The sequence below is a fragment of the Falco naumanni genome, chromosome W, assembly GCF_017639655.2.
Source record: "Falco naumanni isolate bFalNau1 chromosome W, bFalNau1.pat, whole genome shotgun sequence".
Lineage (NCBI taxonomy): Eukaryota > Metazoa > Chordata > Aves > Falconiformes > Falconidae > Falco > Falco naumanni.
In genome coordinates this window covers 22,131,968-22,151,506 of record NC_054079.1, presented here as the reverse complement: position 1 = coordinate 22,151,506, position 19,539 = coordinate 22,131,968, and the positions used below count along the sequence as shown (strand labels likewise).

The 19,539-nt window shown below is 37.7% G+C and overlaps 1 protein-coding gene across 7 annotated transcripts in view; it reads right to left on the bottom strand.

Annotated features, from left to right (window-relative positions):
- The window catches only part of LOC121080461 (WD repeat-containing protein 7-like), a 142,274-nt gene that overhangs the window by 85,881 nt on the left and 36,854 nt on the right, over positions 1–19,539 (bottom strand). For 5 of the 7 annotated variants that reach the window (XM_040578479.1, XM_040578483.1, XM_040578480.1 and 2 more), the window contains exons 14-19: positions 18,582–18,796; positions 11,673–12,442; positions 11,047–11,135; positions 7,275–7,364; positions 5,710–5,828; positions 3,948–4,071 (exon numbers count right to left, since the gene is read on the bottom strand). In XM_040578479.1, the coding sequence (XP_040434413.1) occupies positions 3,948–4,071; positions 5,710–5,828; positions 7,275–7,364; positions 11,047–11,135; positions 11,673–12,442; positions 18,582–18,796 (1,407 nt within the window). The remainder of the gene's footprint in view (positions 1–3,947; positions 4,072–5,709; positions 5,829–7,274; positions 7,365–11,046; positions 11,136–11,672; positions 12,443–18,581; positions 18,797–19,539) is intronic. The other 2 variants (XM_040578481.1, XM_040578484.1) reach the window with 1 other exon arrangement.

Sequence of the window (19,539 nt, the reverse complement as noted above, 5' to 3'; positions counted from 1 at the left end):
TTCTGCAGAGCCTGAGCAGCACTGCCTGTGCCCCGGCAGCTCATGACGGGCAGCCTGCCTGCCTCGCATTAATTCACTCCGCACCACTCCGATCGATCCTGTGCAGCTCCCAGCCGCCCTGCGTGCACTGCCTGTCTGCTGGCTTGGCTCCATCCACATCCCACACGCACACAAAGGCTGGGGCAAGATAACCTTTTGCTTTCCATTAAAGCCACAATAGCCATTTTTTCTATCTGCAGTAACACCATATTTAAAAATACATCTGTCCCTCCAGGGCTCAGTGGACAGCCCCACCACCAAAAGCTTGCAGGTGTCCCACTGCATAGATCCCTAGAACCATGTCTTCAACATTTTAAGAAAATGTTTACACTGACCAAAGTAAAATAAATAAATAGAAGCAGCAAAACATAAACATAATATCCAAAGAAATCCCTTTCAAAAGAGAATTTAATTTGCAGAATCCCTTTGACACTGAAGATAGCCCTTGCTCTTAAAAATAAAGAAGGAGAAAAAAGCAGTAATATTTTTTCCCTTTTTGAACTTCAGCTGAAAAGGCATCCTTGTGGCAACTGCCCCACAGACTATGCAGCATTTCAGAAACAATCCTATGCGGTGCAAATGAGGGGCAGACAAGGCCATAGCAAATATTTACAGTCATATGACAATCTTAGTAGATACAAGATTAAGCTTTGAAAGCTTAACTGTTTTGCTTCCTGTGGGAGCCTGAAAATACCAACACCTGCAACAACTCTCGTAGGTTTAATTCACAGCATCACTTATACATCCATCCCCATTTGATGTGGGGTCAACAACCTGACGTGTCAATTTTGGATTTGAAGGTCCAAATAAAATAAAGATTTATTGTTCTCCCTACGAGGCACTTTGAAAGGAAGCCTAATGTGTCCAAACATCTGAACTGCAAATCGTGTGACACAGAAGCCATGTTGGCAGCCTAAAGCGAGCTGCTCCGAGCAGTGACGGTACAGTGGGCCTGTTTGTGGTGGTCCCTGCAGTGCACGCTGGTGGTGTGCTGGCAGGCCCACAAAGGAGAAAATAAGATATGCTTGGCTTTCTCCCTGCTCCTCCAGCCCACCATCTATAGGGGAACAATAATCTCTCTTACATCACTTGAAAGACAGGCAAATGTGCACAGGCTTATCTTTTACTAATCTTTTAAGTCTGCCGAACACATTTTATCAAAATGCTGGGAGACGTGCCAGTTGCTTGATCTGTACAAGTAAGGTCATGTCCCAAAATTGCTACTGGATCCGAGCACCGAATATACAAACAGGGAGAAGATGTCATCTCTGTTTGCTAGTACTACACACCTGATTCATTCATGAGGCAACAAAATGCATATATGACAAAGTATCTTATATCGGCAACAAGCTTCTGTTATGATTACCACTTGTTTTTTAATTAAAACACATCTGTTAATGTTTAAGAGAAGCACTATGTCTACATCATGCATATAAGAACTACTGCAGAGTGGAAACATGCTGGACACAAAAATATGCTGATAATAAATTATTCCTCTATCAACAGGCAAAATTGGGAAAAGTGGAGGATGAAGGAATCAAAACAGTATTTCTTTACCTTCTATATTTCTCCTCCTTACCTTTCTAGCATAAAACTATACTTTTCAGAAGTCCATTGCATCCATTTTGACAATCCTAAATAATTTTTATCCCCTTCAATTCCTCCCCAGACCTTTAAAAGCATGTAATTTTAAAATTAAGTCTTACAAAGTAACTAATATATGCACTTTATTCTCTCCCCACAACAGCAACATTTGTAGCTGCTTATTTTGTTTCTCCTTTCCAAAATCCTAATTCTTCTTCAGAGCATCAGCATCTCTGTGTGTGTTTATACAGACAACAACACTATTAAATGCCTTCTCAGCCCTGTCATTCAGGAGAACCACAGATTCTGCAACCTTAAATCACATAGTTTTCAGCGCTGTTATGTTAATATAAAAAAGTTAATTCCAATGTGCTAGTCATGGCCCATTTGAAAGGTTTCCAGTATCAGTGCTTTCACAGTACTAAACATTTACATTAAAGTCATTTGTTCAGCCATGCTCAGCTGATTGCTCTATTTTATATTTTCTTCTGGTAATTTAAAACTTTCTTGTTCTGATAGATAAGCACATCCTCATTTAGTGTTAAAGCAAATTATATGCTTTGATTTGCTACTGATTAACAGAGGCCAAAATACTGCTGTATACATACTTGAATTGAATGCATATAAAATACTCAAGGTTTTTTCTTAAACTAGTCAGTCCCTCACTATTGCTCTAAAAATGCATGCCATGCTCCTCACCTGAGCACAAACACAGGCACAAGGCAGAATATTATTCTTCCACCTGACACACACATAAACCACAACTGCATACTCTTCCCTAAAACTTTCAAATATAACTGTTTAAGTAATAAGAAGTACCAGAAATCGCAAATTATTGAAACTAATACAAATTACTGGTTGCTTTCAAGTACATTAAGAAGTTCCTATTTTGGAAACAGTCAACTGGCTAAAGTAGGCACTCCAGAGTGGTTTATATACACTTCATCCACACAATTATGTCCATAATCTCACACCCAACAAGGTCATTCCAGTATCACTTCAGAGAAAAAAAATTAGTAATCATCAACAGTTGCTATAGCAGCTACTCTTGAGAGTCAAGGGCAACTATAGCTGTATTCTACAGAGTATAACTGATCTCCTAAGAAAAACAATTAAAAAGTACATCCTAATATACAAAACGGCACAAATACCTATCAGTATGAATCAAGGCTCTTTGACATGTCTATACAACATACTTGCACTTATTATTCACTGCTTGGCTGCACATCTAACTGTGCAACAATATTCCCATAATAAGGCAAATGCTACATGGCTGAAGGCTATAATTAACAACAGCTTCGCCCTACCAACAAATTCTCAACATCACACAACTGTGTTCCATGTAATTTATGCATTCAGTTTAGATTTAATAAGATTATTACGCATCTCAAAAATCAATTGGTATTTAATAGAGATCCTTCTCTGAATAGAAACTATGTTCTTCAGTGGAAAAAAAATCTCATTTTAAGAAAGATGAGCACCTGCAACTTAAAGCAAACATTCTCATTCATCAAAATATAAGTTTTTACTGGTTTGTTATATACAACAGATGTGTCTGGACATTATTCTATAAGGCAAGTTTCTAAATGGATAACTGAATGGAGCATCTCATGATGATGACAGATCTTGCAAGAATATGCTCTTAAAGTCTGTACCACCCCTGCTTTGACAACAACGAATAAAATGAAAACGGGTATTTTTTGGGAGAAATACTACTAATTAAATAGAGGTCCATAGCCATTTATCTGGAGAATAATCTTTACCCAGTAGCTCCTGGCAGCACTTGGTTGGCTTAGAACACCCCACTGGGCAGGAACTGTTACATCAAGCGTTGAACAAACACTGATGGACATATACTGCACCACCCTGCATTAGTCCCTTTCAGAATCCCTTTATACTCTTGGGATGCAAAAGGATCCATTTACAACAATTTCTATTATCTAATTATACATTCTTTGAAAAGGAAAGTCAACATTTCACCACCAGTACCTTGTAATTTTATCAGCCCTTTTCATAGGTTTCTTCCCTGAAAACTCCAAACTACAGGCTAGACACTCAACAGAAGGGACAGCCTTCACAAAAGACACTCCAATCCCAATGAGATGTACTGAGACATTCAATTTACTTATTCAACATCAGTGACGTTAAGTAATTTCATGATTGCGAAATTACTTTGAAAACGTCAAGAAACTTTTCTATATAATTCTAGATTTTCCCCCTAGAATTTCCCCTAGATTGGTAGCATTATTCATAATTTTGTGTGCAAAATGCCTTCTTTTACCTAGCAATCAAGTTACTTTCAGGTTTAACACAGCATTACTTACATGATATCACACTGTCAATGTACTGTGGTAAATAAGGAGCCCACGCATCAATGGTTTCTTTCCGACCTGCCTGCTCGATTCTTCTCAGTTCTGCTAGCAACAAGGCCTGGGCAGCTTCTCTTACCTGTAAAGAAAACCCACAGAAATGTCACACAAACTCCAATATCAAATACTTATCAGTATGTTTTCAGTTTAATTTAGCAAGAACAAAAAGCACGACTTAAAAATGTCTACAGGAAACTTAGCTTTTAGCAGACCTTCATTCTGCCCTACCCCCTCCACCTTCAACACAGAAGCAAAATAACCACAAACATGACCCAACTGTGATGACTCTCAACAAGACATAGCAAAAATGTGTAGCCTCACGAGAAAACCAAGGGATGAAGGTCACAACTCAGCCCCTAGCATGAGTGCAGTGCATAAACCAAACAGCTGTCCCATCTCCTCCTGGCCTTCGCAGACATGCCTTCCTCAGTGCAGACAGCAAGACTGGCCGAGGCAGCCTCCCATCCATAAAGCGAACAGCAAGACAGGTTTCTCATTCAAGGAGATTAGGCTAAACCTTATGTCTGTGCTGATGCATCAAAAGGCCGCCAAAATTCTAGTTTTTTACAAGCAGCTTGTGATCACCCTTCTCTACAGCAATTCCAAAGTTGGGTCCAAAAATCCAAATGTGCAATGAATAAAGTTTTCTAAACGTCAGGAATGTTGCAATATAAAACCAAAAATAAAATCACTTTAAAATATTTTTTCACATGGGACTTATTTATTCCCTATCATGGAAGACTGAACAATGAAAGCAAAGGAAAACGTACATAAAAATGTTTCCCAAAATCTAAAAAAACCAAAACTAACCAAACAAAACAAAACACCCCCCAAACAAACTGAGTTTTTACACAGCAAATACCAAATACTATCTGGTACTATCTGTCCCTCATTAATATCACTTGTTCCACCTGAAGAACCATACACACACACATTTTTGGTCTAAAAGATTTAACATACAAGGAAGTGATTTGATCAAGGGAAAATAAAAAATTGTGGACAAACAGAATATAAATACACTACCCTGATACCCAAGGATATCCAGTAACTGGAGCTCAGCTGCTTACTTAATGAGTTTCAAAGTAATTACCCTGTCAGGTAACTATCTCACAGTATATCCTTCCTAGCAAAAGAACAAGCCATCAGGTGGCAAAAAACATATTCCCAGTTAAGTTACAGGAGTGCTAAGGACCTCCAGTCTACAGCCCAGCTCTGTCACTCCTTTCCTAAGTAAAAAGCTGCACAGTCAACAATTTTTTTTGCCACAACAGCACAGGTGTAGTGTTAAGGCCCACTAGTCATTTATCAAACAGCTGGGTGACAAACCATTTACTGGCTACTGTATACACACTCCAAAACCCAAAGCGACTCAGCAGTCTCTTGAAAAATATAGGGTAGTTTTTTTAATTCTCTTAAGATTCTAAATGGAATCACAGAAGTTTTCAATCCAGTAATTTCTTTAAAAAGGTACATACAGCATCCAGAAGGTAAAAAAAAAACCACAACCAACATATATGTATATATATTTAGACATGATCACATTTCCAACATTTTGATAGGAAATTTGGAAAATTAACTTACTGAATCTGAAATAAGTAGTGCAGGAATTTGTGTCAGAAAAGAGTTAGGTATTTTTTATATTAAGGGAAAATGCGATCAGTAGAAGAGAACATAAACCCAAAGAAACCTAGCAGTACAAAATTACTACTGAAATCACCTCCAAGCATCGATCCTGCCACCTGCGAGCCAGCATCTCCAGAAGGGGAGGTCTGAATTTATCTAGTCCCAACAGGTCAGGGAGCATTACGCAGTGCATAGCAGCGAGCTGGCTCCACCCTGCGAAAACACATCACAGCAGGAAGATAAACATAATAAATACCAAAGCAATTGAAAGTTCAAAATGCCATCAAGTAAATTTACATTGGCTGCTGACCTGGTGTAAATTCAGAAGATGGTGGGAGAAAGAGGGGAGAGGAAAAAATAGAATCAATTTTGCAGCAGAACAACAGAATTGTTCCTTCTGCCACGGGAACCTTGGGCTCACCCCACCATGGGCTGCACCCCGGCTTTACCGATACCAGCTGACCTCAGGGTAAGCTGCACAGCGCACATGCTTTCTGTATCAGACAGGAATGAGCTCTTCCAGGCATAAATCATGCCTCATGAACTAGCTGGTCAGATCTCTAACACATGCAAGGGTCAAATGAGACATCAGCAGAAGGTTGGCTCAAATCAGTCCTGATTAAACACAAACATCCCTCTTCCTCCCCAGTCCCCAATTTTTATCAAAAGCATAAGCCATGGTTCTGAGTTCAAGATTTAGATGACCTCTTCAAACCATAATGAGCATTACTTAAATGATACTTAATGTCCTAAAAGCAAATGCAACATAATTCTATTACAGAAAACTTGGCATATGAATTACCACTAAGAAAGTTTATGTAGAGTTTTCTGGCCCATTTCAAAAGGTATGCAAATATGTACAAGCTCATGTTTCTCTGCTACCCCTATCTTTTCATCTAAATCTTATTTCAACATGCTTACTTCAGGTGCATTTATACTACAAGCCTGCAATATTGTGTAGTTAAAACCAGTCAAGATAAGTGTATCAAGCTCAAACAACATAGCTTGTAAAAACGCTTGTAAAGTACTCCACAGAAGAATTCTTTTAGTATTATGCTCTACATTGACTTGAGAAACTGAAGAAATACTTGAGGTGAGCATATAGATCTATACTTTTAAACTGTCAGCAATACTGAGCATAAAAATCAAAATATTTTAAGTAATAAAGCTCTTAATGGTGCTAAAAGAAAAGAAATCATTATGTCTATTTTCCTTAAAGAAAAATGGATTAAAAAGAGGAATTTCCAGTCTAACAGAGAGTTCCTACTCAAGTTGCAGGAAAGCAGGAATTTATAGCTTAGTAAGACACGTGTTGTGGCTTCTCTCCTTCATATATGATGGGTAAAGGCACGTGTATTTCTCTACTTAAAAAAGGCCGAGATTTTTTGTCAAAAGACAACACTGAATCCAAACAAGATCCGAAATATCATCTTTGGTACACCAGTTGAGAACTGAATTTACAGACAGCCCTAGACACACAAGCCGGATCTGCTCACCCTCTACCAGCATTAATGGCAAAACATATAAACAACCCTCATTGCCTCTGTTTCTGCAAAGAAAAAATTCTACATAGATCAAATTAAAGTCATGTCATAACAATGATAAGGGACATTAGTTGAAAGTAAAAGACAAATAGATAGAAAAGTGAGGAAAGAATACCTTCATTGACTAAGAAACAGGTATGTAAAGTAGGAGCAGTGTCAGAGCCAGAGTGACCAGCTTCAGTGCTAGAAGAAACAGCAGGAGCAACTTGCAGAGGTAAGAAGAAATAAAGAGAAAAAAAAATAGGAAAGTGAGGATAGCAGCTTCTGAAAAACAGATTACTATCACTGAAGAATGAAAAACAAAACTGGAAGAAATTGTGATAATATTAAACTTAAAAAAAATTCTAGGCTTTACAAGTGCAATGCCAGTGAGAGGAAGACATGCAGCTGCAGAGAAACACAGATGCACTAACAGAAACTTGCATGTTTCAAAAAGACAAAAGTACCCATAAATAAAGCAATTACAAACGTGTCTTTAGATAGTGAGATTTGATTTGACAGCACGGTCAACTATGAATTTTAAAAACAGGATTTTCACTGTTTGTTCTTGTGCTTTTCCTATACTTAGATAAACTTGAAATTTGCACTACTCATTAAAACCCCCAGTAATAACCCCTTTTAAACCTGGGCTGCCCCATCTGTCACTCTAAAATATCACAGAACATATTACTGATGGTTAATTTTAATGTAAGTTCATTTTAAATGTGTCTCCATTCAAATAATTTTAAGCCTATACCAAAGAAAGGTCTAAAAACTTAAAGCAGAAGCATACACACCATACAATATAAGACTACAGGCGAGCAACTACAGAGGAGCACAATTCAAGCATGTTACTCAAAACAGCATCAGTGACATTTAACTTTGTAAATAGCATCATTTTTTGGTGCAAATTTAATTTAAAAGCAGTTCTAAACATTATACTTCACTAATGCTTCATGACTTAATATCACATGAAAAGATGCGCAGACCTTATGGCATACAAAAGCTACAACTTGAGGTCAGTGACCTCTAAATCTCCACATTATGTGACACTTCCTTCCTATAGAGAAATTACCATACGTCATGCACAAGCATCTTCAAATTAACCCCCCTCTTTTATTCAGTTGCAGAACAATGGGTTCAAGCTCCTGAACAGATTAAGCATTGTCTTCTGAATGGTCTGTTTGCTTTTCATGCAGTGAACTTCTTTTGCCACTGTGGGACATCTGCATCAAAACTACTTTTTCCATACTTCCCACAGAAATGCGTCATGATGGCACGCGTACAGTGACAGGACAACTAGCGTAAATCACTTCATAACAGCAAAACCTAGTTTCAGTAGACGTATAAAAAAAGCTATTTATGAAAAAGATTGTTTGTAAAAACACAAAACTACCCCAAACTGAAGTCTCACTCTGAAGCTCCTTTTTTGCCTCATTTTGTTGTAGTAGTTTGTGCTCTCCTAATATCAGTAATTACAACAATGACTGTAATGGAAGCAGCTGGCCCTGCAGATGAGCAGCATAGAGCTGTGCTCATCTCACAACAAATACTGGTCAAATTGATGGAGATCAAGCATGTCATAAAATGCATTAATTGTATATCTAACTGATTTTTAAGAATAGCAGCACTAGAAATTTACAAGTAGCAAGATACCGCAAGTAGTGCGCAACAGGATGTAAAGGCAAGACACTAAGGAAACTTATGACCTAAGAGTACCCCTTAGAAACCAACCCATTTCTCCGCAAAAGCATGTGAGATGTCACCAAACAGAAAATTATGATTTAGGAACAGGAGGATTTTTCTGTTATTTTTGACAGCACACAATTGTCTCAAGAAGTTATAAATATTTCCAATAGATAACTAAATTACGTCTATCTCCAAAATTAGCAAAGCTATTTCAACACAAAATTAAAGTTTTCATTTGAGAAAGAAAAATCACAATGGAACTGTATCTTATCAAAACACAGACTCTCTCTGTGATGAATATGTTTTTCTTGCATCGAATTTGCTATGAAGACACCATCTCTGAGAAATCCTGATGTTTCAATTAATTATATTTCAACGAGGAAAAGTAAGTGGCTGTAGAAAAAACCCACCCAAAACCAAAACCAAACAAGTTCCACATGTTGAAACAAGAGCCCTGCTTCTTTTTTATTTCTGCTTTCTGTTTTTGACTGCTACTTCTCTATTTATGTAGCACCCTTGATCATGAAAAGAAGCTTGACACATAGCACTCCTGGAACTGATTTTCCCTTTCCAGCCAAGATCACAGTAGATAAATATTTCTATTTAGGAAAGGAATAAATACAGACAAATGTTGCTGATGGGCGAGTTTCTTCCTCAGATATAAACATTCCCTTTTTTCACGTGAGTGAAGAAAACCACAGTTTATTTATGTTGTGCTTGCTAGCTCTAATACAAGTGCCGTTCCACAGTTTAAAGGTGTTTTTGAAGACTTAAATATATCTTTAATGTACATCTTTAAAGATTGTACATTGCAGTAAATACCACAATGACAAAGTATTTGTATTCTGCAAAATGCAATCATTTTACATATTGCAAGTTTCTCTGTATTCATATAGATTGAAAAGGCAAAGTTTTAACAGTAAACAGGCAAAAGCTATAAATAAAAAATTGCCATTTTCAAAGCAAAATTTAAATAAATCCTAAATGATATCTGCTTTATAGATTAGTTAAAACAATAACCAAATACATCATGTAAAAAAGAAAACCCTTTCCTCTTCTGCCCTGCAGCATATTCAGGCAGCTGGGCTCACATCCACAAAAATCCCAAAGAACTTTAAGAGCAGCAATGATGTGTATACCTTTCCTCTTTATCATACAGCAAAACACGTATGACAAAGGTTACAAACATACATCCCCCTCTAGCCATACACAACCTCCAACTGGTCCCATACAGATTATGCCCCCCATTATCCCTAGCGGGTAAATCCCACATACCACCCTTCCCCTTTCAGGCACCACCAGCCCGCTGCGCTGCATCACCCTCACTCCCTGTGAGCCTGCACAGCTGCCTCCCCATGAGTGCCCCCATGCTCTCCCCAACAGTTCACTTGCTCCTTAGCTTTGAGCTCAAGTCACAATTGGCCACATCACGGTGGTTTACATTTACTTTATTTCTGGCATTAAGAAGAGTAGTTCATTTGTCCCATGAAACAGCAGCTCTGTATTTCAAGAGCAGGCAGGAAGGCTGCTCCTCTTCCTCCATTTCTCCAGTCCCAGCAGGACTGTTTCCCATGTGCTGCTGCTGCCCAGAAGAAGCCCTAGTCCCTGTTCCACTCTACTCCAGCAGAAAATTAATGTTTAATCTTGTGTACATCCTTCTTTTACAGCCCATGTTTTTCTACTTCCTGTACTTAACCATTATATTTACAAAAAGATACAATGCAGACTATTAGAGGGTCTTCAGTATCATCCACTGCCACCTTTCATAACTGTGAGTGATAAAAGTAGCAACAGCAGCAGAAGTAGAGTTAAAATAAAATAATTTTTTCCTCCTCAAAAAAAAGGAGAGGAAACGTACACATACTACTTAGATGTGTTTATCTTTATGCTTTATGTTCATAATAAACATTTTTGTATTTGTCCATATAGTCCTCAGTGACAGACTTTAAACCTCTTACTATCACCACACCACCACAATGCTTGGAGCACTTAAAATATGCAAAAAATCATTCTCAGAGAATGACTTCATGACAGTATCAGCATCTTATATTGATTCTTAAAAAGGTCTGAGTCATTAACATTTTTATCTAGAATATTACACTACTTTTTCCTCCCACATCGAAGCTAGCAATATTTTTAGCACTTGATAGTAAGGTGATCACTTCAGTGTCAAGAACTGAAATGACATATCAAATTGTTCCAAAGCACATGATTTTTACCTTGCTTAATTTGTCCTTGGGCTGCATGACTTGAAATTGAAGGGGGTGCCTTCACTTTTGACATCTCAGGAGTGCCTGGCCTAGGTGGCCTAAACACAAAATATATATGAAGAGGGAGAAGGAGGATAGAGGAAGAGGAAAAAAAAGAAAAGATTATTTGCTAAAGATACTGTAACTAAAAAAAACTTTGAAAAGCAATCCTATAAACAGTTAGTTTGATGGAAGATAAGTCTTCTCATTTGCAATTCCTAGGTAAGGTTATGTTTTGGTGATAAAAAGTTCATCTGTATGCTTTGATTTATTTCGAATTTGACCTATATGTTATTAAAACCCTTTGTAAAGGAGAACAAGGATTGCCTCTCAGACCTCCTAGTGGTGCATATGTTAATACAGCTTCATGTTCTATTAACGTAAGTTATGTAACTCCAAAGCAACATTGTTATCTTGGCATAAAAAATACTACGTTCAATAAAGAAGAAATACACTCAATTCCATCTAGGTACCAAATGTTTTCATATCCATTTAATACATCAAACCCCACAGCAAAATTAAACAAAATAAAATGCTGTATTAAAACAGAGACTCTGAAAGAAAGTTACCACAAGTTAAGCGAGTATTTGCTGTACCTGGCCGGACCTTTCTTCATGTGGTCTCCAATAAAAGTGGCATTGGTCATACTCATCAATGTGTTGGCCAGTGAGATAACAGAGAGGAGGTGCTGAGTGGTGACAGCACGCGATACACGATACGTCCCCTTCCCCAGTCCTTCCGTAACAGACATTTTCTTTCCTAACTCCACACTATCGTATGACAGTTTGCCTACAGGCTGGTTGTAGCCAGGAAGCATCAGAGACATGTGGCCTCCTCTAGACAGGAGGCCAAAGGACACTGAACAGTGTGGCTTCAGCATCCCAAGATGCTCAAGACAAAGCTCATCTAGAACAGAATTCAGGCCCCAGGCATGAAGGCAGGACATAAAAAGCTTTACTATATCCATGGTTAGATTATATTCTAACAAAGTTAATGGTTTAGATTTGCTAGAGCAATATTCTGGGTCACCATCTTCTCTCCTCTGCCTTATCAATTCTTCATCCTCATCTTCATCATCAAGAAGATGCTCTTTTATATTCTCTTTGATTGTTTCCTTGACCTGCTGGAAGAGGATGGCTGCTCGTTTACTAGTCAAAAAGGAGCCTCCTTTGTCAGACCCGCCAGAGGCTTTCTGTAAATTCTCTGGAGAAATGAGGGCAGTGTTGGGTCTGGAGGCCTCCTCAGTCAGCAGCTGAATAATCAGGGCTTCTACATCAAAGAAAAGCACGTGTATATCTGGATCTGTTAAGTTAGTCTTTATAGCTTGAATCATCAGGGAGTTATGTGAATATTTAGGTAAATTCCCCTGAAAAAAAGGAAAAAAAAAATTAAATTTCAATTGGACTACTTTGTTAACACTTTTCACAAACTTAATTCACAGATTAAGGAAGCTGTGGATGATCAAAAGTTGAAAACTCACATGGGTATAAAACATGTTATGAGAATATCAGTGAAGAATTTTACAGCACTTTCCACAATGTCAGGAATTTCAAATTTGTGATCAAGTGTTGCAACCCTAAAATACAGAAATTTTACTTGCAGAATTTTATCAGAAAAATAGAGCTCTCTAGATAAGACAGAAGTTTGCATTTCTTTCTCCTGAATTCTAAAAGATAATAGTTATACTCCAAGGAACAATAAAATTTCATTATTTTATTATGAAACTTAAAACACATTAAATATTTCATATCTGGATACTGAAGTATAGGATCCATTTAAGCCACTGGAAAATGAATACATAATCTACTAAATAAGCTACTAATAAATTTGTCCAGATATGCAATTAGCATGTCGCTTGTCGTTCACTCTGCTACTTAAGTCCATCTTCTTCCTCCTTCCCCTCCTCCCAAGGAAAAAAAAAATTAGAAAAAAAATGTAAATGTAAGGGGATAAAAGCTGAAAAAAGTCAGAAGAGGCGATTGGACAAAAGAACATGAATGTAAGTATTATGACAACCTTATTCTTCCTAACCAACAAAGTTACACTCAAGTCCTTAGTTTCCCCAAAAGAGTGAAAGAGAATCTTTCAACAGAAATAACCCCTGTTGAGATGTAAGTAAAATTCTCCTGGTTTGCAATTAGTATTAACAGCCTGAAAGGCATAAGGTTGACCATTCGTGTTTGATGCACAGAATAACAAAGTCAGAGCAAGAAAACCATCCAGAAGAAGCAGTTCCCAGGTTCCATGATGAAGAAGCGTTTCCGGTGTTGCGTTAGTCACTGCAGAAGTTAAACCCCATGCTCACCTGGCAGCTAAGGCTAAGGGAGCACATAAACCCCATTACCCTACACAGGTCTTAACAAGGACAGCAGGAGAGGTGGTGTTTTCTCCACAACTTACAGAGGCTGAATGGTTTGTTCTGAAAACATCAGCCTTTACTCAAAGTAGAACTAACTCAAAAGTTCTTAATATAACACCAATAAAAGCAACGCAGTCAAGGCTCCTATGTCTTTTCTCATCTATAACTCAACAGCCTTAATGTTAACATGAACTCTTTCAGTTTGGCAGTCTAAAAAAAGACCCCAGAGAATGGCAATTTAAACCACAAAAGCACATTTTACAGCAGGATAGTTATTTAGAAATTAACAAGGCTTGCAGTTTCTATATATACACTGTATATATATTTACAAATAGGTATGCATATATAGACACATACGCTATAAATACATATAGTCTATATAAATAATACACTATATATCACACAAAAATCTGAACTTACTGTATATATACACATGAATCCCTAATGTTTTCTCCCTATTCTATATGCACCCTGATATATTGCTTCCTTTGTTCCCTGACCTAAAGCACATCTTATGAAGCCTTAAATACCCTGCATCAGTAGGAGTGGTCACTCCTGAGAAATCTGCCAAGCTGCAAAACTACATTATTTCTACCAACACCCATTATCTTGTATTTTTCAACCCATTTCCTTCTACTTCTGAACACTAACAAATGTACTTATCACTGTGAATCAAATGAATATTCTACTATAGATGTTAAGCAGAATATACATTTGTTTCTTAGAAATGGAAAATTGGACATGCATATGTACCATTTATTATTTCTCAAGGACTTCTCTCAAGCCAGTAAGAATTTGTAGTCCTACAACTACTTGGCTGCTTTAGGTTTTGTAAAAATTTCATAGCACATGTTTAAAAACAGAAGTAATTTTTATATATTCCTTTCCCATTATAATTGTAAAGACCCCCAAAATGCTGTTGGCATGAAAGAATATAATACCCACCACATGTTCAATTGCTGTTCCAGTGTCTGTACCTGCTTTGAAATAAGCATACTCAAGGTTCTCAGTCACACAGATTTATCTCTCATAAAGCACTCTGCTTTTTCTGTGGCTATTAGTTACTGTACATCCCTGAAGACTGTAAGATTGCTTTTTACAGTAAAACATTTTCAGAGGAAAACCTGACCTCTCCAAAGTTTTACATTGTATTTGGAAAGTGATGGGCCCAGAGGAGGCTCTGGTACCCTGATCTGCCATCAAGAGCAGCTGATGATTGAGCCACAGCTTCCTCGCGATTCATTTCTGACTGCTACTTTGGAGCAATGCAAGAATAACCTCTGCCTTTGACTGTTTCACAGCAAGAGGCTCAGGGGGAAAAACTAAGAGTGAGACACTGCTCCTTAAACCTGTCTAAACACAATATACACAAAGTGTATTTATCTAAAGCAATCCACTATGTTAGTCTTATTTGATATCGTAATCTTAATTGTTCTACCACACTAATACTTTAATTCGCAGGCTCTTAAGGCTGCTAATATTTTGCTTAGAATGAATACCCATGTATATTTTACTGTATGGTGTTGAAGCGGAGAAGAGCAAGTACGATTATTGGTTCGCTTGCTGCACTCGGTAATTCTTGTTCACTTTCAGAGGATGATTCTCAGCAAATGCACGTATATATTTTACATTATTCCAATGCACTCACTTTGTAACAAACCAACAAGATATGAAAAGCATACACACACACACAGAGCAATATTCAAAACATATCAAAAGACTCTCCAACAATGGAATGCAGACCTGACAAAATCTTCAATATCATCTGCTATTCTGCTAGAAACAAATGATTTTTTTTTTCTGTCTTTCCTCAAATTAAAATTAATTTCACTTATGTAATGAAGTTAAGCTACTACCAGAATGAAAATTCACATTTGGTCAGAGAAAGAAAAATTAAACAGAGACCATCCTCCTCACTCCTTGTTCTTGCATTTCTCAGAGGAGCTGTGGTGTGGTCTAGCTCACCATGCCAGAAAAACACCCAGGGCCTAACACGATCAGAGCTAAAGGAACTAGCCAAATTCTGCTCCTTTCTTTGTAGTCAGCTCAGAGAATGAATAAACTATGCTTATTACATAAATTTGCCATGAGAAGCTAATAATGAATAATTGAAACCAGAATAGAAATAATTAAGTATCAATAAACTACAGCTGCAAGTTATGTTCTACAATGCACTGATTTATTCACACATTCCTTATAGAAAAAATCTAGTTAATTTCTCTGAATGTAATGCAGGTAACTTTTTATTAAATGGTCTCTGGTAGCGAGCACAATGGTAAAATTAAAAGCAGCAACATAACCAGAATATTTTAGCTATTAATCACCATTGACCTATACCATATTCCATACCATGAACATCATCATGGTACAGAACACATTTTGCTGTGCTGTGTATCATGCCTTTGCAGCTAGCAACAGCTTCACTGGATGTGAGGAACCTGCACATAAATGTACGTTTGCACAGCACATACAAATGCAACATTCATATTTTTGTACGTGTACAGCCACACCAGCTGCAGCAGGAACAGCAGCACCCAAGCCTGAGCATACGTCTATTTGTAGAACCATGACGGTGGTGTTCTGAGGCGTGCTCTCCCTAAGGGACATTTCTTTTCCAAACAGAATGTGACAGAAGGTGGCAAAAGAAATGAAGTGACAAGCCAAGGCAGCAGGTGCCTGGGAGCAGGGTGCTGCTGCTCTCTGCTGGCCACAGCCCAGGATGCTGCTGCCTTAGCGGGAAGGGAAAGGCGACAGAAACACAAGTTCTTTTTGTTTGGACTCTGCCACCATTTTTGAATGGCATTGATACACTCAACAAACTTAATACCCGTCTGCTCTGACAGGTCTTTATTAGGAAAAAAGTTATGATGCAAGGCAGCATACTGGAATCGCCGCTAAGAGGAACTGTAAACAGGACAACCACAGGACAGCTAGCTTGGCCATCCTCTAACCCACCCCCCTGCTCAGAGCAGGATCCACCAGAACAAGGGGCTCAGGGCAAGGAAAGCCTCTTACATACTCGTTTAACACACAGCTACAAGGATATTTTTCCCAGTTTTCTTCAAGATAAAGATTAATAGAAGGAAGTGCAAAATTAACAGAAAGATAAAAACTTACATGTCGGGGGTCACATTCTTTCTGTGACAAAGTTCGTAAAACCCTCACAAGGTCATAACTTTTCTCCATATTTGGCCAAAACAAAAAAATACACAATGACCAAGAGAAAGTTCTTCCTTCAGTTCTCTTCTATCTACACTGACATGCTACTGAGCCCACCAGCTAAACTACCATCAATACTTAAGCCTATTTCTAAAAGTTACCGTTGGCTTTCCCCCCCATCTCTACCAGCTCTGTGATGCTGTCAGCTGCCTGTTAAGTTTTCAAAATGGTCAGTCCAAGTCCACCAGACTGAAAAAATAATGAGGCACATTAAAATTAACAGGATATTAAGAATTCACTCTTGCACTGTTCTACTCCCATAATGAAGTTCCTTAAAATTTTTACACTGTACTAGCTTTTCCTGGGGTACATGCCATATGGCACTCTATTTGCTCTTCAGAATAATAAAATTAATGCTATAATGTAAAAATTACTCAATACAATTTGAAAACCAACTTATTTCTTATTGTGAGATACAGATTCAGAGAAAGAGATCATTCCTACTTCAAAAAGGAATTCCCCCACATCTCAAAATATTTAAGGTGCTTCCCACTTGTGCAATAACAATCTGAGCAGAGAAAAATCATCCTCTACCTCCAAAGATTAATGTGCAGGTTCACCATCCTGCTATTGCTCTAATACCTGAGCAACTCTTACATTATGATATTACCAGAAGGGTCTGCTTACCAGAGTTCTTCATACGAGCATTTACTCATTGCTCAGATTGGAAAGTAGCCAGTTGTACTGTGTAACATCCATATACACTGTCAAGTTTTGTGTCTGAATGAACACACTTTTACATACCATGGCTTATACACTCTTATCTATACATTGACATATGGTGCTCAGGAACAGCTAATGAATGATTTTAACAAGCTACTAAGTGATGAATTCAAACAGAACTGTCTGTAAATATTTCATTGCTTAATGATCAAGGACTTTTCAAATTATGTTTTGTGATTTAGGAATCAGCTAAGGTCATTAATATATTCTGGCATTAAACACTTAAAGTCTTTCTCAAACTGTAATTTTCAGCATTGAAGTTACTTTGGCTCCATTTATATCTATTTGTACATATGTTTCAGTAATACTTTTTCTGAACTGTCACAGCAACAGTTATCAAAGTAAAATAAACTCAAGCTGTAGCTCCACCTTCAGCAACATTTGCAGGAGTGCATAAAGCATGCCCAACGTGGTGGGTGGGAAGAGGTAAAAAACAAATCAACGCCAGTTCCATTCCTTAAAGTTAGCACAAAACAAAAAGGGTGAGACTTACTTTTGATTGATAAGGATCACAGGCTAGTTTCTTGTCTACCCATCAATACTACAAAATAACAGAACCTATGTAATTGAGCAAATATTCCCGATTCCATGAAATGCTGCTGAAGTCAGATTTTAAATAAACTCAACCTGAGAAAAACAACCCTAACAGCAGAATGCACACTGAAGAGACAGGTAGCATTATGAACAGTAACATTAATGGGAAATGACGTTCAGAGAGATATGGAAGGGATTGTGTTGGTTGATATTAAAATTCCTCTCTTTCTAGATAGGTAGCAATATATCTGGTGCATAACCTCTATTCTTACCGAACCTAGAGAAGAAGACAGTACATAGTTAAGAGACAGTGAAGAGGAAGCTTAAAAGCATTAGACTCCAGCAAGGAAAACCACAACAACTGAAAGCAGAAATTAGAAAAAAACTAAGTAAAACGTGGTTTCAAAAATATAACTCTAGATAACACCACCTGCACTGGAAGCTGCACAACAATGCTGAATGCAGCTGATACTTTTTGTTCAAGGACAGTGAACTCCTAGGACTGACCCAAGGCCAGGCAAAGCTAGTTTATGTCTTTATTAAAATTTCAGAGAGCTTTGGATAAGAACCTTTCCGTTACAACGATGAAGAATTCCCATATTTCATTCAATTATTTATGGAAATAAATACTTCAGGTACTGCACTAAAACCAAACTGATACACAAATTACCTTATCAGATGCTTCAGAAGCAAGTAGGTTAGTGGCAAGGGTCTGTAGTTTCTGATGTGCCACATTTTTCAGAGCAGCCAGACTACGCCTAGTCATTGCCTTCTTCAGGTTGACGGCAGGATGGCTCAGGGAGTCCACAGCCGCTGGAACTGCCTCATCACAGGCATTCAGAATTTCCACTGCTGTTATTCCCATCACACACCTGTCCAGCGCACCTGCAAATATTTTGAAAAGCATGGAGTTCAAGCAGAAGCAGTTCAGAATGTCCAAAGTATCTCAAGTACAACAATGGTGAAAATAATTTACACCACAGGATGCAATGCATAAAACTTTGTTGTATTAACAGCTATTTTTAGAACTAATGCTCCTAAAGGCACAGAATTTCCCTAAATTTCCATGAAGTTGAAGTGTGTAAGGAAAAAAAGACATTAACAAAAAATCACGACAAGTTTAAAAAACCCAAGATGTGATTCTGTACTGACCAGAGCGCGATGACTACAGTTGCTCAACATTTTTAGCAGATGGCTGTTTTCAATCATTTTTAAATCCCTCTCTCACCCAACTACCTGCATGGATTAAGTTTTCCACAATGGATCTCATGTTCCTCTGTTTCCTAGAGCTTCAATCAAAACCTATTCTCATCTAGTTTTCACAATAAGCTGGAAATAATATTCAGACATGATCACAGGTTTGGGGGTTTTTTTAACCGCAAAACCACAGCGAGTTAAGGAGCTGAAAGGTAATTACATACTGCATATATTCTGGTACTTTTTTACCTTCACTGTCTCCCTTTCAAACATCACAGAATTTTCTACAACAAAGCTGTTTATATTTTATTCCATGTTGTCCATTCTGTTGACTCATTTTCAGTTTCTTCTAAAGTAAGCGTTAGTCCCTTTTTAAAGAACACAGCAAAACAAATCAAACAACAAAACAAACAATACAAAACAACAGACAA